Source organism: Capra hircus, chromosome 10 (genome assembly GCF_001704415.2).
Source record: "Capra hircus breed San Clemente chromosome 10, ASM170441v1, whole genome shotgun sequence".
Taxonomy (NCBI): domain Eukaryota; kingdom Metazoa; phylum Chordata; class Mammalia; order Artiodactyla; family Bovidae; genus Capra; species Capra hircus.
In genome coordinates, this window is record NC_030817.1 from 18,579,941 (window position 1) to 18,604,156 (window position 24,216).

Here is a 24,216-nt window from a genome sequence, read left to right on the forward strand (position 1 = left end):
TTTAAAGTAGATCTTAAACTTTCTCATTCAGTTCAGTTCAGTCACTCAGTCGTGTCCGACTCTCTGCGACCCCATAGACTGCAGCATGCCAGGCTTCCCTGTCCATCACCAACTCCCAGAGCTTACTTAAACTCATGTCTATCATTACAAGAAAAAAACTGGGGGGACTTCCCTGGAAGTCCAGTGGTTAGGACTTGGTGCTCTCACTGCCCAGAGCCTAGGTTTGATTTCTAGTTGGTTGGGGAGCTAAGATCCCACAGGCCACACGATGTGGCTAAGAAAGAAAATTAAAATTTGTAACTATTTATGGTGACAGATATTAACTATTGTGGTGATTTTCTTACAGTGTATGTACACATCGAATAATGATTTTGTACACCTGAAACTAAAACAATGTTACACGCCGATTATAAGTTTTCAAAAATGAGTGGGAAGTGTTCCCTCTTCTATTTTCTGGAAGAATTTGTGTAGAATTGGTATTGCTTCTTCCTCAAGTGTTTGGTAATAGTAATAGAATTCAACAGCAAAGCTGTCTGGGCTTGGAATTGTCTTTGTGAGGAAGTTTTAAACTAAAATTCATCTTAATAGATAAAGGGTTATTCTGGTTACATTTAGAGTCACGTTTGGCAGTTTGCTTTAAGGAATTTGGCCGTTTCTTGTAAGTAGTTGAATTTATAATAACAAAAAGTTATTAATACTATTTATTATTCTTCTACTATATCAAGATTTGTAGTGATTCTTGTTTCCATTTTTGTAACTGTTTGTGTCTTTTTTATCTTTTTTTGGTAAGTCTAGATATAAATTTACCAATTTAAAAAAGTCTTGTCAAAGAACCATCTTTTGGATTATTTTCTCTATTGTTTTCTATATCGTAAGTTTCTGCTCTGATCTTAATTATTTTTTCCTATTTATTTTGGATTTAACATGCTCTTGTTTTCTAGCTCCCTAAGACAATAGCCTAAATAACTGCTTTGAGACCTATATTTTTTTCTGAGACAAGCTTTATATCCTACAATTTCTCTCTAAGCATTGTCTGTATTTATTGTGTTTTCATTTTCATTCAACTCAGAATACCTTAGAAGTGTATCATTTAATTTCTAAATATTTGGGGATTTTCCAGATATATTTCAGATACAGATTTCCAGTTAATTCCATAGTGATCAGAGAAAACACTTTATATGATTTTAGTATTTCTAAATTTACTGAGATTTGTTTTATTGCCTAACATGATCTATTTTGATGAATGTCCTGTGTGAAGAGAAGGTATGTTCTGCTGTTGTTAGGAATATCAAGTTGGTTGATAATGTTGTTCAGGTCTTTCTTATTTTAACTGATTTCCTTCAGCTCTTAGTGCATTTGTCTATTTCTCCTTTCAGTTCGAACTTCAGACCCTCAGGATGACAAAACCATGTTTACAGATTCTCATAAGAGACACTTGTGATCATTATTATAGATTATAGTCCACCTATAAACTCTGGGAGATAGTGTTGGACAGAGGAGCCTGGCGTGCTACAGTCCATGGGGTCGCAAAGTCACAACTTAATGACCGAGCAATAGTCACACAGACTGGTTTCTTTTCTTGCCCCCCCTGCTGGCAGGTACATTTTTTAGTCCATCCTTGGACTCCATGCTTTCTTGGGGGGCTTCCCTTGTGGCTCAGCTGGTAAAGAATCCACCTGCAATGCAGAAGACCTGGGTTTGATCCCTGGGTTGGGGAGATCCCCTGGAGAAGGGAACAGCTACCCACTCCAGTATTCTGAGCTGGAGAATTCCATGGATTGTATAGTCCTTGGAGTCGCAAAGAGTCACAGGAGACTTTCACTTTTTCTTTTGCAAGGACTCTTTTATTGCCCCGTTTCCTCTTCTGTTTCTCTCCTTAGTAATTGTTATTACTAGTAATTCTCTCCTTAGTAATTGTTATGAAGACTCTTCTCTGGTGGCCCGGTGGTAAGACTCCGTGCTCCCAATGCAAGGGTCCCGGGTTCAATCTCTTCATCAGGGAACTAGATCCCACATGCCACAGCTAAGAGTTTGCATATCTTGACTAAAGATGTGCAACAAAGGTTGAAGATCCCGATTGCTGCAACTAAGACCTGACACAGCCAAATAAAGTAAATAAATAAAAATATAAAACAGACTCTAGGATAGTCCCCCCAGGCTTCCCCAGGAATTACCACTCCGCTTGTGTGTTTTTTTTAACTTTCTTTTTTGACTTTCTCTTTTTGACACTTGGGGATTGCTCTTATTTTCCTGTCAGTGTAGTAATGTATTTAAATATATATTTTTTGTAGTTTACCTAACATCTGAGCATTCTGCTGCATAAGTCTTTTTAGAATAACATACTCGCGGAAACAGAAGTTTCATTTTGAATTACAAACTGTTTTTATTTATTTATTTAATGTTGTTACTATGTACTCATGGTCCATGGTCAGCCCACTGATTGAAGAAATGTCTCATCAACTCTCACACAACAGGTATCTGCAAACACAGAAAAGAGATTATATATTGAGCACACTCTCTGTAGCAAATGTCCACTCTATTCACTGTTTTTGGATGTTAATTCTAAATGTCCTGGGCAGAAAATCTGACTGGCACAGCTAGAGATCAAGGTATTTTCTAGTACCTTTTTCACAGAGGAAATGTTTTTAATTTGTTGACATCTCATTGTATCAATTTTCTCTTTTATGAATTGTACTTTTACTGTCATGTCAACAAATTCTTCACTTAGCCTAGGTCTTGAAGATTTTCTCACGTTTTATTCTTTAAATTTTATAGTTTTGCATTTTACATTTACATCTATGATCAGTTTTTAATCAATTTTTGTGTAAGGTATGAGGTTCAAGTTGAGGTTAATTTTTTTCTTTTTGCCTATTTTTTTGTGCGCAATTACTCCAGCATCATTCTTCCTCAAAGATAAAGGAAAGACAATCCTTCCTGTAACTGAATTGCTTTTGCACCTTTGTCAAAAATTAGTTGAGCGCATTTTTCAAAGATAAGAAATGGACAAGGAAATAAGATCTTGAATATGGTATTTGACGCCAAGATTGAGATTTGGCAGAAATGATAATCACCACATTGTGTAATTATGTGAGCCAAATCATTTCTTTTATTGATTAAGGCAGTTTGATTCACAACTTCTGCCTTAACTACTGGAAGGAAAATATAGCTCATAGGTTGGTGGACTCAAACATAATCTGATGAAATAGATTATCATATTTTAAAATGACAAACCTGGAAACCTTTTACTTGTTTTGTATGTCTTGTTGGGGTTAAGACCTTTAAAATGCTGTGAAGTGACCTAAGGAAATCAGGAAGTCCATCAGCTTGGTTTGCTTACCTCGTAGATTCTACTTTTCTGTCACCTTTTGCATTATTCAGTTTTTTCTCATTAAAATTTTTAAATTTTATTTTTTATGGTGAGATATACAAATGGGCTTCCCTGGTGGCTCAGAATCTGCAAAAGACCCGGTTTTGATCCCTGGGTTGGAAAGATCCCCTAGGGAAAGGAATGGCTACTCACTCCAGTATTCTTGCCTAGAGAATTACATGGACAGAGGAGCCTGGTGGGCTTCAATCCATGCAGTTGCACAGAGTGACTACCTGTCTTGTATTGTATTGCACTGTATACAAACGGGAAAGCAAAATATAGTGAGCATTGGTACAGCTACTACAAAGGTCAAGAGTAGAACACTACCAACAAACACCCAGATGCCTACCATGTGCCCTGATCATATCAGCTCCCTCCCTGAGCTAACCACTAGGTTTGCTGTTGTTCAGTTGCTAAGTCAAATCTGTAGTCCCCACACGACCCCACGGACTACAGCACACTAGGCTCCTCTGGCTCCTCCACTATCTCCCGGTTGTTGTTGTTCAGTCTCTCAGTCGTGTCCTCCTCTTTGCAACCCCATGGACTGCAGAATGCTAGGATTCCCTGTCCCTCACGATCTCCCAGAGTTTGCTCAAACTCATGTCCCTCGAGTTGGTGATGCCATCCAACCATCTCATCCTCTGTCGTCCCCTTCTCCTCCTGCCTTCAGTCTTTCCCAGCATCAGGGTCTTTTCCAATGAGTTGGCTCTTCGCGTCAACTGGCCAAAGTACTGGAGGATTAAATACCATTTAAAGTTTTAAAAAGGATTAAATACCATTTTGGAGAAGGAAATGGCAACCCACTCCAGTATTCTTGCCTGGAAAATCCCATGGGCAGAGGAGCCTGGAAGGCTACAGTCCATGAGGTTGCAGAGAGTCGGACATGACTGAAGTGACTTCACTTCTTACTTAAATACCATTTTGTCCTCAAGATATATTAATATCCTCATTCTGTGATTAGGAGTATGAGGCAAACTATTAAGATTATAAAAAATTATTGTGGTAGGTTAGAAATAAAACCTTCTAGGGAAATTTTGTGACATGCTAGCCAATCTTTAGAGCCCAGTTCAAGATCTTTTAAGTTCATTTCTAAAATCCCTCTTTTCCTCTTCTCCCTTTAAAACCTGAAAATTACAACATGCTACAGATAGCTTAGTTCTTAGCATCTTGGTTTGTGATGTGGCTTTCTCAATGAAGTTTTGCTGTTAGTCCAACTGTTGGCTATCTGCCCCGTCTTGAAAACATAATTTCCAGCAATATAACCCTCACAAATAACTTATACTGTATTATGTAGATTGGGCTTTACTATTGGTCTAACTATGTCCCTTGAATCATCAGGTAAAAAATTATCTCACTTTAATTCAGGAGATGGGTTCTTGTCCCAGCTTTGTCAATTATTTGCTTTATGACCTTGGCAAGTCACTTAACCATCACTTTCTCTCCTGGGTTAACAATTATCAAGACAGAGTCAGACAACATGAGAATTGGCAGGGACCTTTGAGATTACATTGATACAATCCTTTTATTTCATAGTTGCATGATTTGCCCAAGAGCTTTCTAGAACAATCACAGTCTTCAGCATCTCAGACCAGTGCTCTTTACACCAGGCTTTCTTCCGGTGTTGTTCTAAGAAACAATAGAAAAGACAGAAAGTTAAAGCACTGAATAAAAGACAATTTCCAAAACAAACAAACAAAAAAACAGGTAACAATGTTAACCATTAGCTTGTATTGTAGCCTGAAAATTTACCTGGATAAATGTACCTCTCTCTAACCAAAAGTCGATTTAAAACTTGGAAGTTCTGAAGGTAAGTAAGGAAAGGTCAGAGAAATAAATTAATGGAGGAAAAAAAAATTAATGCTTGGCCTGCAGAACATTCCAAGACTACTTATATTCTCATATAAATTCTTTCTGGTCTTAGTTTGTGCAAGACGAAATTGGGTAACTGGTGAGTGTTTTTAACACATTTCTGAAGGAATGGTGTGCAATAAAAGTTACTTGAAATCGAATTATTTGCCTGGTCTATACCACATATTACATCAGTTCTCTAATTTAGAGCCACTCCTTCTCTGGCCACTACCCACAACAACGTGCTGAAACCTGCGGAAACCACAGTCAGCGCAAAAACTCGAGTCCCATAATGCTCGAGAGCCAGTCTCTAGCGCCTCTTCGCAGGAGCAGCGTCTTCTGTATCGGGAGTTGTAGTCATTCAGAGGCTTCACTTCCGGGAACTAGGGGAAGCGTGCCCTGCGAGGAACTACACTTCCCAGGAGGCTGTGCGCACACCTCTCCGCCCTCGCCGCTGTCAGGCTCCACCTCTCCCGCTCCTCCCTCAGTGGGCTGCAGCGCTCACGCCTTCCTGTTAGTCCGAGCAGGGAGAAGTTCACTCCGATCAGCTGATCCTAACTGACAACGGGAGAGGAGGAAGCCCGGGAGGCAGCGAAGGAGGAGGGGGGGTGCTGAGATGGAGATGGGGATGGATCCACCGGTGCCCTGAAGAACAGCCCCCGCCTCCACCGGCGCCCCGTGGTTCCCGGACGCCGCCTCGCCGCGACAGAACTGCTTAGTGGTGGGGTTCCCGGGCCGCCGCGGTCGGGGAGGGAAGGGCACGGCCCTGCGCCGGGCAAGCGATAGCCCTGGAGCTCCCTCTGCCCCCGGGAGGAAGGGGGGGCGGGTGCGGCTGGGGTGGGGGTGGGGTGGTATAAACAATGGATTCGGCTCTGGCCTCTGCCAGCGTGGGGGAGATTTGGGGGGACCTTCTTTGTTCTTAGATCCTGCTCCAGCCCCTCGGGTTGAGGTGGTGTTGCCTGGGAGGAAGGAAGAGTGAGAAATCCCCGGCTGGGGAGAGGCGTCGAGGTGGGAGGCCGAGTGGGCAGACTGTTTGCTTGGGTCTTGGTGGGCGGAGAGGTATCCTTTTGAAGGTTGGTTTTACATTTTTAATCAATTGTGACAATTTTGATTTTTGTTAACGTTGCGGGAGCTGCTTGGGCACGTCTGTGATTAGGGTGTAAATAAGGTCTCCTAGTCATTCCTTTCGCCTTCTCTGTTTATCTAAAAATTAGATGGATAGATTGATTTCTGTATGGGAGGAGTTGAATACCTGAAAGGAGGGCTTTACATTTCGTTGGAGCATTAGAATGTGTGTCCAGGCGAAGGGGAGTTAGAAATATGATTGTAGAAGGGACAAAAGCCCCTTTCTTGCTCCGCTTATTTTTCTTCTTTCTTTTTTTTTTTTAAGTAATTTTAAAGTTGGCTTTTGAGTGACAAAAGAGAAAAATTATTTAACTTACTGCACGCCTGGCTTTGCAGTGGGTCATAGTGAAGGAATTCTGTCTCCTGTCGCTCCTTTTTTGCAATTAGAGAAAAGGGCGAAAGGAAGTACAATAATTGTTTTTAAGCACCATAGAATGGTGACTCTTTCCAGGTTTAGAGTCCTTAATAGGCATCTGTCTAGAGTTGAAACAGCCCAGTTACAAGGGTCTTTGGACGTGTCCAGGACTTTGATGGAGCTAGAGTTTATTATTATTGCTTCCGTAGCTTTTTACAGGCATCTTTCTTCACCTCTCCCAATTGTGGAGTGCAGGGACTGGTGCAGAACGTTGTCCCTTCAAGGACTGTTTGCTTAGTACTTTCAAGCAACAGAGTCTGTTAAGTGCTTTGATCCTAGAGGTAGTTGTTTTCAAAAGGAACAGCCTTAATCATGATTTTGAGGAGAAATTTCTAGGATCAGAATGAGTCAGTATTTAAGTTTCAAGAATGAAATTTCTCTTGGGAGTTTTGGCCTCATATTTAATCACAATCTTCTTATTCTTTTTGTAAAGGTGCACTTTTTTTAGATGAGTGAAATACTTTTCCTGCCTCTATTCTAGGTATCCCCAGAAATATTGACTTGATGTTGGATAATATTGAAAAGCTCCTGACTACTCTTTCATTACCAAAACCTTGCAGCTGAGGCCTCACCCATGAGCCCACCTCAGTAACTCCATCAGATCTCTCTCAGATAGCCATAAAAGACTCTTTCAAGTTGATTTTTGACCACATATTTGCCTGCACTTTATGGAAGATGAAACTATCAAACCAAATCAACACTGCTGCTGATTCAAGAGTCTTAGAGGCAGAAAATTAAACATTGGAACATTTGTGAGTGTGTGAAGAATTCTAATAGGACATCGATTGTTTTTAAAAAAAAAAACAACACTTTTTTTTAGGGTATTCAGAACCCTGTGGAAGTTGTGTGCAGTCTTCAGACTCAACACCTCTGTCTTCACTTCCCCTGGGGAAAACCCAGGTACCGTTACATGGTAGGTGGTTTCCTTCCAGTCTGAATATGAGTGCCCAGACTTCCCCAGCAGAGAAGGGCCTGAATCCAGGGCTGCTGTGCCAGGAAAGTTACACCTGCAGTGGGGCTGATGAAGCTGTCTTCGAGTGTGATGAGTGTTGCAGCCTGCAGTGTCTCCGTTGTGAGGAGGAACTCCATCGGCAGGAGCGCCTGAGAAACCATGAGCGGATCAGGCTCAAAGCTGGCCATGTCCCTTACTGTGACCCCTGCAAGGGCCCCAATGGGCACTCTCCAGGCGTGAAGCAGAGGGCAGTGGTGAGGTGCCAGACCTGTAAAATCAACTTGTGCCTGGAGTGCCAGAAGAGGACTCATTCTGGGGGTAACAAAAGGAGGCACCCCGTTACTGTGTACCATGTCACTAAGGTCCAGGAGTTACTGGAAGAAGAAGGGATGGATGAGGAGACCAAGAGGAAGAAGATGACTGAGAAGGTTGTGAGTTTCCTCCTAGTAGATGAAAATGAAGAAATTCAGGTAAGCGCTCAGTGATAGTAGGATTCATGTGGTAGTGGAGGAGATGTGTTGTTGGCAGGTGACTCTCAGGGAACGTCCAGGAGGAGCTCACATTTTAATCGCTAAGAGGCAAGACTTCCGAAAGCTTAAGTTGCATGGAGTCAGATTCAGTCACTTACCAGCTGCGTGACCTTGGGCTGGATTATCAGTACTTTACCTCTCTGAGCCTTAATGTTCTTGTCTGTAAACTGGGGACAGTGCCTACTTCATTGGGTTGTTGTGAGGAAGAAATGACACAGTGTTTGTAAAGCCTGCTAGATAATGAATACTCAGTACATGATAGCTGTCATTATTAGGATTATTATCAGAAAGAACTGATTTAGAACCATTTTCTGAATGAGAGCACTTTGGTAAGTTGTGAATACATGTGAATGAGGAGAGACTGTGGGAAAGAAACACTGACTTTTTTGGTGGGTCCCAGGGGAGTGGAAGGCTGTAAGTCATAACCCTGCTAGCTCCATTGGGAGACAGGTCTTTGAAAAGTGGGCATTTCCTAAGGGTAGTACCCTCTCCAGGTGGGCTCTTATTCTCATATATTAGCTTCTGATCAGTAGAGGCCAGTAAGAGCATCTGTGATTACAGGACTGGAGAATATTTGATTCAGTTCTGAGCTAGGGAGAGGGTGGTGAGTGGTAGGAGCAAGCTGGGGAGATGAAAGTGTATGACAGTTGGGCCGTTTGGGAAAGGGGGTAGATGAATGTTTATACTTGCCAATGAAGCTAAGCTAGTATCATCATTTCTATTCTTTCAAATGAAGACTGCTTGAATTCCATCCTGGCTTCACTTACTGACTGTATCACCACAGATAAGTTATTTAAACTCCGTGCCTCAATTTTGCTTCCACATCGTAGTAGCAATTGAGAGGATTCAAAGAAATTAGGAATGGAGATGGAAAGGCCCTTATCACTGGGCCTGGGATTTGGAGTCAGCCTCAGTTTGTTGTATTTGTCAGTATCAGGGAGTATTTGTGGTACATTCGGTACTTTTAGTTGTGACGACTCCTCAGGCCTCCAGATTGGAGGAGTATGTTTGTAAGTTACCACTTGGAAACTGTCTAATTACCCCTGAATATTTTTCATCTGTCTTTTTCCTCCTTAGATAAGATTATGGAGATGAATTACATCATGATTTCTATGTACATGTATTGTCAGCTAAATACTTGGCTAACACAGGCTTTTCTTTCTTGGTTGAAAGGAAATAATAGAGTTATGGAAGAGTGACCCAGATCCCCTTCTGCCTCCCTTGTTAGCAATAATGTCTCCTTTATGGATTATGCTCTAATTGGATGACAGTGTGGACTAAATATTTATAAATGGAACACTTGGATTTGGATGATTCTTGTTGGTTTTACCACCAGTTCTCTTTAATGTGGAATACTTTGCAGTGTTGTCAGTTTCATAAAATGAGAGGAAGATTTGGGATGACCAGTAATCCTCATGGATATTGTGTCAACACCAAAAAGAGTGTTTCTTAAGGGGAGGATGCTGTAATTTTTTTTTTTTTGTAGCATTGATACATATTTCTTAGTAGAGAATTAAGAAAATAGAAGAATGTATACCAAAGAAGACAAATCCAACTGTTTGTGCATCTGTTTTTCTTGTAATGTGTTTTTTATATATATATATATAAAATAATTGGGTTGTTCTGTAAAGATTTCTCCTTCATAAACATTGAGTACTTCCCAGGAAACAGTTTATTAATTGCAAGCAGCTTTGGTTGGGACTAATGGATTAGATGAGAATTTTAGGTGGAGATTTGCTCTCATAGAGTCATAGTGGGAAAGTATGTGGAGAAACTGTCTGGTTCCCTTTTCTAATGTGCACGTCTGAAACAATTAGAGAAGTGATTGTCTGATATAAATCTAGATGATTAACTCAGCTAGATTGTAAACTCCTGGAGAGCAGGACCCTGTGTTGTGCCCTGGGTCCTACAACGGTGGACATATCAGCCCATAAATACTTGATTGGTGATGTCACATCTCAGCCTCAGTGTTTTAGAAATGAATATCACACGCATACTTAGTAAAAAGGCTGAAACCATATGAAAGGACATACAATGACAAGAGTTCCCCTCCTACCCTATGCTCTTGGTCTCTTTTGTTAGAACATTCACCATTGACAGTTAACTATGTGCCCTTCTAGAATTTTTGTCACGTATGCTTATGAATATACGTATACATCCTTTAAAGTTTTCAACAAAAAGGGAATCTAATATACTTGCTGCTCTGTCCTTGGCTGTTTTTCACCAAAGGATACTTGTAGAACTTTCCTGATCTGCACTTTGGGGTTTACCTCATTATTTAAAGGCTGCCTAGTACTCGGTTAAATGGTTTTTCTATAATTTTAGCCTATTACGGGATGTTTGAGTTATTACAACCAAGGGTGTATTGAACATTCTATAAATCTATTTAGAAATGGAATCTTTGTCAAGTGATACGTGCATTTTAAATTTCGATCAATACTACCAAATTTCTGAACCTTATTTTCTTTGTTCCTGCAGTGCTTCTCTGAATCTCCCCTGGGTTCTGGTCTTGACTCATCGTAGTTAAAATTTAAAGAGCTCTTACTGTGGTACTTGGCACTATGCATAGCATTTGTGCTCATTGAATCCTGATGATAGATAGCTCTGTATTAGTTTCCTACTGTCACTGTAACAAATTATCACAGATTTAGTGACTTAAAATATGACAAGTTTTTCTATTATAGGTCAGAGATCAGAAGTCCTAAAATGGATTGATGGGGCTTTGTTCCTTCTGGAGACTATGGAAGAATTTGTTTCCTTATCTTTCTAGCTTCAAGAAGCCTCTTGTGTACTTTGGCTTGTGGCCCCACCATCCAGCTTCAAAGCTAGTAGTGTTAACATCTTCTAATCCCTTTCTCCATCTTTTTTCTTCTGCTGTCACTTGCTTCTCTGCCTGTGGCCCTTCTGCCTCCCTCTTGCAAGGATCCTTGTGGTTATGTTGGATTCACTTGGATAATCCAGCATATTTTCCCCACTTCAAGGTCCTTAATTCAGTCATATCTGCGAAGCCTTTTTGCCCCATGAAGTGACATATTCACAGGTTCTAGGCACTAGGATGGCATCTTTGGAGGTGGGGTGGGGGCAATTTCACCCCACCACAGCCTATGAAGTAAGTGTATGCCTTAGTCAGTTGGGCAGCTATAACAGAGTAACATAGATGGGGAGGTTTATTAATGACAGAAGTTTATTTCTCATGGTTCTAGAGGCTAGAAAGTTCAAAATCATGGCACTGATCGATTCAGTGTCTGATGAGTGTTTGGTTCATGACAGCTGTCTTCTCACTATGTCCTCATGTTGCAGGAAGAACCTCTCTGGAGTGTCTTTTATAAGCTCACTAATCCTGTTGATAAGATTTCTACCCTAATGACTGAATCACCTCTCAAAGGCCTTACTTCCTAATGCCATCACGTTGGGAGTTGGATTTCAACATATGCATTTTAGGGGAATACAGCATATCATCTACAAGCAGTGTATTTTCTCGATGAGGACACTGAAACGCAGAGAAGTAAGTGGCAGAAGATTTGCGCTCCAAGATCCTTGTGCTATAACACTTCTGTTCTCTCTCACCAAGTCATTTAAACGTTCTAATCAAACTTCATTCTGGTCAGTAGCATCAACTCACCAGTTCCTCATGGCTACTGTGAGGATCAAATGAAACAGAGCTCTATGTACGTGCACAACGGTTAGCACTGAAGAACTCCTTCCTCCTATCAGTGAAGATTTCATGATTTAGGCCCTGAGTTTGTTTTTCTCTGCATGTTTCTAGGCATTTGTGGGCTTTGATCAGTTTCAGTTTAGTGCATAGGGATTATTTTAGCAGCTTGTAGGCTGTTACTGTTATGTGAAGTTCCCTCAAATTCTCTGGCCTAGAATCACCTAAGATTTGTTGTTTGTGATCTGAGTATTATTTAGTTTCTTTTGGAAAACCTGAAAAGGACAAAAAGCTTCCTTTTGGGGGTGACAATTTTATCATTAACTCGTTGCCATTTGAGTATATACTGGAATGGCAAATTTGGGGAGAGACTGACTTTTAGTCTCAGAAGCAGGAACTCATTGGTGGCTCTTAAATGGACACATTTGGTCTACTAGCCAAAGACATTTCATTCATTCATCACATTTATGGAGTATATCTGCTGATGCCGGTCATTTTCTAGGCTCCAGAGATAAGGCTTGGTCCATGCCGTCATAAGAGCTTACCATTAAGGGAGGAAAGCAAAGTTCACACATGTAAAACACATAAGTAAGGTGGTTTAGATGTATAATCAAGGAAGAGGACTGAGAAGCCACTTTTGCCAGATGGTCAGGGAAGGTTTTATTGTAGAGGTGACTCTTAAGCAAAGACATGATGGTTAATACCACCTGGGGAAATAGACCTCCAGACAGAGGAAAATGAGAACAGAAAGCAGGTAGGCTGGCATGTTTGAGTAGAGAAAGAATGCCTGTGTCACTGGAGTGAGCTGACAGAGTGGTGAGGATGGAGGTGCAGAGGTAAGCAGTTGCCAGATCCTGTGGGGCCTTGTAGGCCATGGAAATAAGTGTGGATTTTAAATGTCATGGGAAGCACCAGATTGCTTTATGCTAGAAGGTCATTTGCACTGATAGAAGTGTTTTAGAGATGCTCTTGACTTTGGTGTGAAGACTAGGAGACATTGTAGTGTCTAGGAGAGGGCAAGAAGAAAACAGGGAACCCACTTAGGAGGCTGTAGCAGATGCAGAGGGGAGAAGGAGCCTGGATTTGGTGCAGTCTTTGTCATGGTGAAATGGAAAAACATTGATGAATTTGGCACAAAGTTTGGATGTAAAACAGGAATGCTGGTATGTTGGGTGGTTGAGTGAAGGAGTGAGAGAACTCAGTAGTGACTCCTAGGCATTTGGTTTGTGCAAATAACACCTGGTTAAAACCCCAGGTTTAAATTGATAAAACCCCAGACTTATATTGATAAAACTTTTAAGAACTCAGTTCACATAATAAAGAAAAAGTTAAAGTAATCTCATTTGTTATTATCTAGCATAGTAGTTCTCAACCAAGGGTGATTTTGCTTGCCCCCAGGGGCAGGGGTGGGGGGGCATTTGGTAATGTTTGGAGACTCCTCTAATTGTCACTGCTGGGGGATCAGGGATTATGTGCTCCTGGCTAGTGGGTAGAAACCAGAGTCCTGCTGAGTATCTTAAAATGCATAGGGTAACCCCCACCTAGAGAATAACCTGGTACAAAATGTCAAGGGTGCTAAGATTGAAACTGATCTAAGAGATGAAGATTTGTTCTGATATGAGACCTGGATTCCAGTGAAGTGGAAAACATTTAACCAATACACCACTTTTTCTTCCCTCTTCTGGTTCTTTCTGTTCCTCAGAAGTAATTTAGCTGAAATCAATATTATCTTTTGGCATATTTTGTAACCTCTCTAGTGAAATGGTTAGACCTTCTGTATTGTATTCATTGATTTTTCTAGACATTACTGGAACTGTACTTGGAAAACCAGAGACTCATGGGTCCATTATTTAGAAACTCGCAATAAGTAAATGATCCACACTGACAAGAGATCTATAGTCACCTGAAGTTAGAGACAACGCCCTTAGCAAATAACTCAAAGGTTAAAAGAATAAAGTTCTAAAAATTAGAGTTCTTAATGGAGGTAGGGGGTAGTATTTTCCTCTTTGTTGAGTCTTGTGAGGGATTCAGACATCTTGTCTTGCTGAAATATTTCTAGTCACAGAAATGGTGAAAAAATTCATATACTATATATATATATAAAATGATACATTTATATATACACAGATCCACATCTAATATATGTGTATAAATACTTAAACCCCAAGTTTTTCTTTCTTTTTACAACCACTCCATTCTCCACTGTCTTTTTTCTACAAACTTGCTATAAGAACAGAGCAACGCACTAACCATCTCTTGCCCATTTCATCCTCATGCTAACTGATCCCCAGTGGTAGGAGGGCTGTGTCCTCTTCATGCCAAAAAGCTCTGGAAGTTAAATCCCCTCCTGCTGAACATGTGGGGTGATAAGGAAGCCCAGTGAGCCAGGAGTGGTCCATGAGACACTTAAGAAAGTGTCTCCTGGGGTAGGCCTTCCTAGACTAGAAATCCAGAGCCTTAGGTCCTGTCTGAAAGGGAAGGCCAGGGTAAGTCTTCCTGTCCTTCAGTGAAGTCAGTGGTGGACCTCATCTCACTGAGACCGTTCCTTTAAGAAGACCCATCACGTTGTTTGGCTGCTTCACTTGTTTACAGTCCCAGAATAGTGTGGCTCAGAACACTGGGAGTTGGCCTTTTATTTTTTTTTAATTGGCTAAAAGAGACGTTATTCTAGTGGGATTCAGGAATGGGAAATAGCTGAGGATGTTTTTGTACTGTATGGGAATCCTTGACCCCAAACAGGCTGTGCTGGTCTGTCCCATTTCTATTCTGCTTTTGTCTTAGACTCATCTGCGGGTGACCCCCTTGGCCTTGTCCTCAGCTGCCTGGTCTAGGGTACCTTCCAGGGGCTTGCTTTTCCCAGGACCTCTGTTTCAGAGAAGCTGGCAGAAACCCCTCAGGACTTAACCGGTCGGTAGGTAGGCAACCTGGGGATCATAATCTTCTAACTTGTGGAACTTCCTTATTTTTCTCTTCGAATGGTCAAACTATTATAGTATAAGGACTCATTTTGGTGCTGTGGCTGGTTAGCCCTTTGGCAAATTCTGGTCAAAACACAAATATATTTACTCTTGGTTATTAGGTGCCATGTTAAAAAATGTAATGAAAAACCCCTCCCATAGGTCTGCTTAGGAGCTGTCTGTCAAAATAATAAGCAGTAATTGGTATAACCGCAGAGATTCCATCGCCCTCCACCACCTTTTACTCATAGAAAGCCAAGTAAAATCCCCTTTTGTTTAGTAATAGTAGTTGCGGGAGGGCATTGTATGATATTATTGGGAAACCGGGGTTGAGGATGACTCAGACAAACAGGAAGATGAAAGAACCCCTATCATATGCCCCTAATTTCTGCTCAGCATCTTGTGAACTCACTCAGCCTTGGGCTTATTCAGTTGTAACAGACTCCTGGCATTTAACCTGGGAGGCTATTTTGTTTAGTCCAGGCCTGTTTAAAATTTGACCCATGCAAGCCATCAAAACCACGGTGAGTCAGCTTTTCAGGGAACCTATCTTTAACTATTTTAAGTTACCTCCAGTTTGTATGATTCTAATTTTTTTCTGGTCTGTCAGTTCCTTGAAGTGATTGATTTTTTTTCTGGAATTTGGTAAACATTTGGCTTTTTTGAGTCGGGGTTAGTACACCAGGCAGATTTCTTATTAAGATGACAGTGTATGTCTTCCCTGTGGCCACGTCTCCTGGCTGTACTACTCTTGAGTTGGTCCTGCAGATTGTGTCACGTGGAAGCCTTCTGATGGCTGGCTGGACTTTTCTGGGGAGTCCTGTCTGCTTTGGGAACAGCTCCCAAGAGATCATTTCCAGCTGAGGTTGGAACTGCTAAAATGTATTGAACACATTTGATCAGTGAGGGGCAACCAGCGGAAACCTAGTGGGTGAGATCACAAAGAAGGGAAAGAGATAGAAAGCTTTCAGGCAAGAAGGATTGGAAAGACCTGTGGGAAGGGACACAGAGGAACTTTCGGAGGCAGGAAAGGGTGGGTGTTTCCTTGGAGAATGTTTTGTTCATTTTGCCCCTCTTTCCAACAGCTTTTGGCCAATAATTAAGAGGTTCCCTTTGACCTGTTTGTGAGGTCAACTTGGTGGTAGCTGGAATCCTTGGTGGTGGCAGAGAGGTATACCCACCATATGTAAGCACTTGGCCTCTGGCTTGAATTCATGGAGGATAATACAGTTTTCTTGTAGCTTCTGGAATTTTTTTTTTTTCTCTCCTTCCTAATTTTCTTCTGCTTGTGACTGGGTTATTGCTGTCTTTCCCAGGAACTTGACTCTTAGAGTAGTTGAACAGACGGAGCCTGGTTCTGACATGTAGTCACAGATGCCCCAGGTTCAAGTTAAGAGAATAAAATCCCAAGCAATTCAGCAGTCATAGAGTATTCTAGAAATTCCTCTACCTGTCAGCCCATTCTCCTGCCTGGTGAATATGTCATCTAATTAATACATGGCTGAACTGTTTTCTATAATCTCTTATAACCTTTCTTTTCAAAGAGTTTAATTCAGTTCACGTGTGTCATTCAACAGCAGTCATAAACATTTATTGAGCGTCAATTTTCTGCCTTACTAGTTTGAGTAATCTCTGAAAAATGCTTTAAAGTGAAAATTGGGAGGTTAAGCATGACTGGGCAGGGGTGGTGGGGTTTCTTTCCTGGGAAGGCTCTGCTGTCTTCTGTCCTTGCCTCTGAGGAGAGGCTGCTTGAGGATCCTGACTCTCCATACGCACCCTTTCTGGTCCCGGTGGCTGGGCGGTCAGTCTGTGGTTGGTAGGTCACTGGGCGCACGCTTGTTTCTCCCCGTGTCCTTAGTCAGCTCTGTTGTCTGGAACTGGATCACCTCACGGGCAGCCAGAAAGACAGCCCGCTTTGCCTTTCTTCTTTTTCCCTCCTTCCCTCCTCCTCCTCCTCCTCGCCTTCTTTTGTTTCCTTCCTCCCCTAATTCTCTCTCTCTCCCTCCTCGTCCCTCCCTCCCTCTAGACTCTTCCTTCCCTCTCTCCCTCCCTTATTTCTTCCTTTCTTCTCCCCACTACTGCATGAATTATGAAGTTAAATCTACCACTGCCGGGGAAAGATGTTTCTTTCCAGCGCTACATGTAAATGATTTTAGACTTAGTGAAAGTTACTCAGTGATGTCTGACTTTTTGTGACCCCATGGACTGTATACTCTATGGAATTTTCCAGATGAGAATACTGGAGTGGATAGCCATTTGCCTGGAGAATCCCGGGGCAGGGGAGACTGGTGGGCTGACGTCTATGGGGTCGCGCAGAGTCGGACACAACTGCAGTGACTTAGCAGCAGCAGCCGTCATTCCCTTCTCCAGGGGATCTTCCCAACCCAGAGATCGAACCCAGATTTCCCGCATCGCAGGTGAATTCTTTACCAGCTGAACCACCTGTGAAGCCCAAGAATACTGGAGTGGGTAGCCTATCCCTTCTCTAGCAGATCGTCCCAACCCAGGAATCCAGCTGGGGTTTCCTACATTGCAAGTGGATTCTTTACCAGCTGAGCTGCAAGGGAATCCCTTTAGACTTATGTACCATATTCTTTTTTTTTTGGCCGCACCATCATGCAGCTTGGGGGATGCTCCCTAACAAGGGATCTGATTGAACCTGGGCCCTCAGCAGTGAAAGAGCAGAGTCCTAACCATTGGACTGCCAGGGAACTGCTTATGTACTGTTTTGGATTTTCATACATTTCTTCTCCTTTCACTACCATGAAGATTGAGTTTGCCGCATTTTTTTTTAAAGGATTGATCTAAAGAGATTTTGGCTTTATAGTGCTGCCTTCCTTGACCACCAGATTTAAAACAGCAGCTCCTGCCTGTTCCTATAGTCCTACTCCTCTCTCCTGGTTTTTCTTCACTCTGCTTATCATTGTTTGACATAACATGTACTTAAAACCAACCCTTGTGGTATAACTTACACATAATATAATATGTACATCAAAAACCAGTTTTTTGTTTCTTGGCCTTTTCCCATGGCCTGTGCGATCTTGGTTCCCAGACCAGGGATCCAACCTGAAGCCCCTGCATTGGAATCTCGAAGTCTTAACCACTAGATCTCCAGGGACGTCTCTGTAATGTACACATTTTAAGTGTACAGATTTGTGAGTTTCAACAAATGTGTGTATACCTGTGTAACCACCTCCGCAACACTCGAGATGTAAGTACAGTACAGTTGCACCCCTGGGGCTCCCATAACGCTCAAGGTATAGAGCGTTTCCGTCCTCTCAGAAGGTTTCCTTCTGAAGTCAGTCCCCAGCAATCACTCATCTGCCTTCTACGGCTACAGATTTGACTTTCCTAGAGTTTCATGTAAAAATAGAATAATTCGGTACTGTTTTGTATCTGGCCTCTTGCACTCACCATAATGGTGTTGAAGGTCATCCGTGTTGTTGCGTGTCTCAGTTCATTTCTTTGTATTGCAGAGAAGCTCCATTGTATGGATGTACTGCAGTTTCTTCATTTGTCCATGGACATTTTGTTTGCCATATATATTTTTTGCTCATGGTCTTTCTTCTCCCCATTAGCATGTAAGCTTCCTGAGGGCAGTGATTTTTTTTTTTTTTAATAGGGGTGTAATTCATGTAACAAAATTAATGATTTTAAGTAAACGATTCATTGGTATTTGGTACATTCAGTGTGATGCAGCCACCACCTCTGTCTAGTTCTAAAACATTTTCGTCATCCCAGAGGAAAACGCTGTACCTGTTAGGCAGTCCATCCCAGAGGGCAGTGATTTTTTTGTCTTTTTTATGCAACATTTGTTATTTTCCAGTTATAAAACTAACATAGACTGGTGACGTTAAAATACTGAAGATACAGAACTACAAGAAAGTATCCACTTTATCTTAATTTTACAATGAAAACCACTAGTCCCTTCAGTTCTTCTGAACGTTGCATTTACTCTTCGAGTGTGGCCTAGAGGCAGACCAGGGCACTGCAACATCAGTTGGCACTTAACAGCATTTACGGCACGCCTCCGCTGCGCTGAGTGCTTGCTGTGCATTCTCTCCAACTTAATCCTCGCAGCAATCCTGTGAAGTAAATTACATTGTTACCCTCATTTTACAGATGAGATAATGGAGCCCAGAGAAATTAAATAATTTCTTTAAGGTTTTTCTGAAGTCAGTGAGTGGTAGAGGCAGATTGTACCCCCTCCGCTTTTTTTAAAAAATAAATATATTTTTATTTATTTGGCTGTGCTGGGTCTTAGTTGCAACATGAGAACTCATGTTGAGATAGGTAGGATCTTAGTTCCCCAACCAGGGATCAAACCCAGGCCCTGTGCATTGGGAGTGCAGAGTCGTAGCCACTGAACCACCAGGGAAGTCCCCCCTCCACTTTAAAAAAAGATATTTTCTTGGCCGCACTGCACAGCATGTGGAATCTTAGTTCTTCAACCAGGGATCGAACCCATGCCCCTTGCAGTCTTAACCACCGGACTGCCAGGGAAGTCCCCAGATTGGACCCTAAGGGGTAATACTATGCTATGGCCTTCCCTAGAGAGAATATAGCATCTAGACATTCTGTGCTGTGTTTATTCACTTACTTAACAAATAAGTACAGGTTTCCTGTTGTGTGTCAGGCCCTGTGTTAGGGCTACAGTGGTAAACAGCACAGCTTAGACTCTTGCCAGCCTGGAGTATGCTCTAGTGGGAAGCTGGAACTAGGAATAATGGGAAAATGTGAACAGAGGTGGTGGGTGGGGACTGGAGGCTGTGATTAAGAGAAGGGTAGAGAAAATTGTCCATGGTGCGATCCAGGTGGAGGTAGATCTGAATCAAGCTCTCACTTTTTAAAAAAGTAAAACATTTCCTTTGTGGTTTATCATAGGATATTGAGTATAGTTCCCTGTGCCCAGCTCTGCTGTCTTTTGTCTAGCCTAGGGTTGTTACTACTAATCCCAGAGCCTTTACCAGAGCTTCCGTCTGTTTCTATAGCTGGCCAGATATGAGTATGCCATGCCACACCACTGAAAACGGGGCATCTTCCATTTGGAAGCTTCTTGGAAGAGTTCCTTGAGGATGATGTGGGTCTTGAGGATGATGCGGTATTTCCAATCCCCAGAATCTAGCATTGCTTTGGAAAGCTTTTCACTCAGATGTAAATGGACAGCTGAACTGGGTGAGTTGGGTGAAGTCAAAGAAATCGACCATGGAGCTAAAAACGACCCGTCTAAAAGAATTTGTTTTGTGGATCATCTCTACATAGAAACATTTCTCTCTCCTGCTAGAGGAGCTGCAGGCAGCACTGTGAGGTCATATGTCAGAGGCACTGGTAGTTAGAAGACATGGGAGGAGAATTCCTGACCTCTCAAGTAACAGAACTCTTTTGAGGACACTGGAGTGGAAGAAAACGATCTTTGGGCTTACCAAATGTGCTCAATGTGTTTGTGAAGCCAATCCTGTGACTTCAGTGGTCTTAAGAAAACATTTGATTGAGAAACAATTGTTTTTTACATGAAACTTGATTGGCACATGCGTGGGTGAACACAAAAATGTACAGTCCTTTGAGGATAGGATGAAAGGTAATTTTCTGAACTAGCTGGGTTGAGGGGAGCAGGTTTACTAGAACTTTCTGGCAGTAGGGATTTGCTGTTGGAAGGGAACCTCCTTTGCTTTGGGACTTTAACAGTGGACTGGCTCCTGATCTGTTTGACATTGTTTAAGTAAAATTTTATCTGAAAATTAGGCCATGGACTTAAATCTTTGCCTGGAGTTTTTTTCAGCATGATGAAAATGGCTCTGGATTTTTCAGAGAAGAGCATCCTCACTTTTCACTTCTCCTTTCCTTCCTACAGAATATGGAAAATGATACCTAAATTTATACTTATGTTGGTCTTACACCGTTAGATTAGTACCAGATACTAGATGAAGCTTGATACATATTGATTGGTCAGTAGAGAAAAGACACAGCCTAAAAGTTGAGAATTAGGTCTTACTTGGTGACTTTACTGAGGAGTATAGCCTAGGGTAGCCTCTCAGATAGCCCACTCCAGTATTCTTGCCCCGCAAATCTCAGGGACAGAGGAGCCTGGTGGGCTGCCGTCTCTGGGGTCGCACAGAGTTGGACATGACTGAAGTGACTTAGCAGCAGCAGCAGCAGCCTCTCAGATAGCTCGGAGGAACCGTTTCAAGGCGTTGAAGGAGAAACCAGGATACAAGGGAGTTTTTGCTGGGGCTTCTAGTCCAACATCAAAAGATCACTGCTAATTACAAAGAACAGAAATCTCAAGTTAATGATTTCAGTGCTTTTCTTTGAGATGATGCAAGAATCTGGGCTCACTGAAATTATTCCTTTGATATACAGCTTTACTATCTAGAGTCAGTATTCTGTTTTTCTCCATCCTGAATCCCCTCAGGGTAAACCATGGCAGGAGGGGTGGGGTGGCTGCAGTGAATGGTGGCTGGTTGGAGGCAACATTAGTTGTTTACCAGAATGGCAGGCAGCATTCTTTGTTTACTGAAATGGCAAGCAGCATATTTTTTGTGTACAGATTAAATGAAATAATCAAGTTCTCATTTCCTTCTGAGATAGTGGTTCCAGTTCTGCCAAGATTGAGAATCTGATTTGGTTTCTTTGGGTTCTGTCTCTTCATTGGAGCTCGGGCAAAAATGGAATGAACGCAGAATAAACTAGAGTTGTTGTTCAGTTTCTAAGTTGTGTCTGACTCTGTGACCTCATGGACTGCAGCATTCCTAGCTTCCCTGTCCTTTACTGTCTTCCAGAGTTTGCTCAAATTCCCGTCTTGAGTTGTTGATGCTGTCTAACTATCTTATTGGCTGCTGGCCTCTTCTTCTGCTTTCAGTCTTTCCCAGCATCAGGGTCTTTTCCAGTGAGTTGACCCTTTGCATCAGGTGGCCAAAGTTGTGGAGCTTCAGCATTAGTCCTTCCAGTGAATACTCAGGGTTGATTTCCTTTAGGATTGACTGGTTTGATTTCCTTGCAGTCCAGGGGACTCTCAAGAGTCTTCTCCAGCACAGACCCTCACATAAATGTAATTAGTGGGAACTTAACTTTGAGGATAATTTATTAATTTTGAGTAATTTTAGAATCTCAGTGGAGAGGTATAAAATCATCTTTGTTGTCCAAGGATGGGATTTACCATGAGCGCTGTGGGGGGCCGAGCGGTCATGCTTCTCTTAGCCCTTTCATTACTTTGGGAAAGGACCTGATTTTTGTCCTCAGCTATAACAGCTTAGAGGACTGTGTGTTTGTAATTGATGCAGATCAGATCCTCTGCACTCAGAGCGACCAGAACTGAGAGGACCTCAGTCCTGAGTTTCTTTCCTTTGGAGTATATTCCGGTGTCTTTAACTTTACTGCCTCTGCTCTGTTGAACTTTCCTCCTTCAAAGGCTTTTTACTTCGATTTTTGTCCCGTCTCTTGCTTTTTCCTCCCTCAGCCGCCTCAGAGCAAGGCCCACATGGTCATTCTTCCTGGAATAATTCTCTGAGGGCCGAGAAGGAATCTCTCGGAGACTGTCATCATTCCCCTTTCCTGCTTGGGTCAGAGGTTGCCTTTTTCACTGTTGCAAACTGCCTGGAGAATCCCAGGGACGGGGGAGCCTGGTGGGCTGCCGTCTATGGGGTCACACAGTCGGACACGACTGAAGTGACTTAGCAGCAGCAGGTTGCTCTGAACTCTGAGCTGGAACAGTGTAGATCATTGAGTACTATAGCATTTCATTCTAGAAACTCTCCTTGGAACTTTACCCAAAACGAAAAGCTTTGTGGGTGAGACAGTGATAGAGAGAGGGGTGTGTTGTTTGATTTCTTCAAGATGGGTATGGTGATGGTCAAAGTTGCTCAGTCACGTCCGACTCTTTGCGACCGCATGGACTATAGAGTCCATGGCATTCTCCAGGCCAGAATACTGGAGTAGGCAGCCTTTCCCTTCTCCAGGGGATTTTCCCAACCCAGGGATTGAACCCAGGTCTCCTGCATTGCAGGTAGATTCTTTACCAGCTGAGCCACAAGGGAAGACCAAGCTATAAAGTCTGTATCAATAATACTATGTTGTTTTGCTTAGGGGGAGTGGAAAGGAGTTACCAGGAGCAAGCAGTGAGTTCTTTTCATTTTCAGATAGAATTAGTTTAGATTTCACCCCATCACTGCCTCAGTCCCTGGATGAACAACCTCTGAGCCACAAGCAGGCGCAAGCCCGGGAGCTGTTGCTGTGCCCCTGGATGTTTTCCCAGCGGCCTCGTCTTTACTAAATAATGGCTGGTATTCATCAAGCGCTTGCTGTGTGCCAGGCGTTGTACTGTGCCCTTTGCGTGCCTTATCGCCTTTAGTCCTCTCAGTAGCCCTGTGGGTTGTAGAATCTCTTACCATCTCACTTCCCTGAGGTTTCAGGAGTTAAGTAGCTTTTCCAGAGCTACACTGGGAGTTGAATTTGGGTGTTTCTGACCTGCCTGAGGTCCATGCGAGCAGGAGGAGGACGGAAGGCAGAGGCTGGGGAGGAGCACCTTTGGGGTGTTGCTCCTGTTTTTGCTGTTGGGTCAGGGCCGAGGACCATTCCCAGCATGTCAAGTTGGGTGGGGTGACCAGTTGGCAGGGCTCAGAGTCAGCTAGCTTATTTCAGCCCAGGAATGGAGCAGAGTGGGAGCAGGCAGAACCAGCAGAGCAGCAGCCTTGTGACGCCTGGCCCCAGCCTTCCTTCATCAGGGGAGTCTTCTTATCTTTCTTATCTTTTCTTGACCGTCTCTTCTGCCGACTGAGGGCTTCCCAGGTGGCTTTAGATGGTAAAGAATCTGCCTGCAGTGGGGGAGACCTGAGTTCGATCCCTAGGTCAGGAGGATCCCCTGGAGAAGGGAATGACAACTCACTTCAACATTCTTGTCTGGAGAATCCCATGGACAGAGAAGCCTGGCGAGCTACAGTCCATGGGGTCGCAAAGAGTTGGACGCAGAGACTAACACTTTGAGTTCACTCTCTTCTGACTGAAAAACCGGTCTTGCTGCTTCCTCCCTAGGCTGTTGTCTCCTTCCTGGCTCCGGGGAAGCTGCCCACAGGTTAAGGATGAATTGAGTATTAGAACAGGGAGCAAAGTCATGCGAAAGGTAGAAGGAAAAACGAAGCATGGTTTCAGTTTGCCAGGCATTTTCTCGTTTATCTGTTGATTTGATTAGCAACCAGTACCCAGTCAGGGGAGGCAAAGATGGTTATATCCTCATTTTACATGTGGAAAAATGCAGTCAGTGCATATTGAATGATTATCCAGGGCTCCTTGGTAGAAAAACCAGCCTGAGCTTTGAGAGCCTCCTAGAATTCTTTGCGCCAGACTTATCTGCACATGCACACGTGAACTTGTGTGT

The 24,216-nt window shown here is 42.7% G+C and overlaps 1 protein-coding gene across 1 annotated transcript in view; it reads left to right on the forward strand.

The window, feature by feature from the left end:
• Positions 5,644-24,216, forward strand: part of ZFYVE1 (zinc finger FYVE-type containing 1) — a 44,872-nt gene continuing 26,299 nt past the window's right edge. The window contains exons 1-2 of the mRNA XM_018054006.1: positions 5,644-5,936; positions 7,237-8,177. Coding sequence (XP_017909495.1) covers positions 7,695-8,177 — 483 coding nt within the window. The 5' untranslated portion in view covers positions 5,644-5,936; positions 7,237-7,694. The remainder of the gene's footprint in view (positions 5,937-7,236; positions 8,178-24,216) is intronic.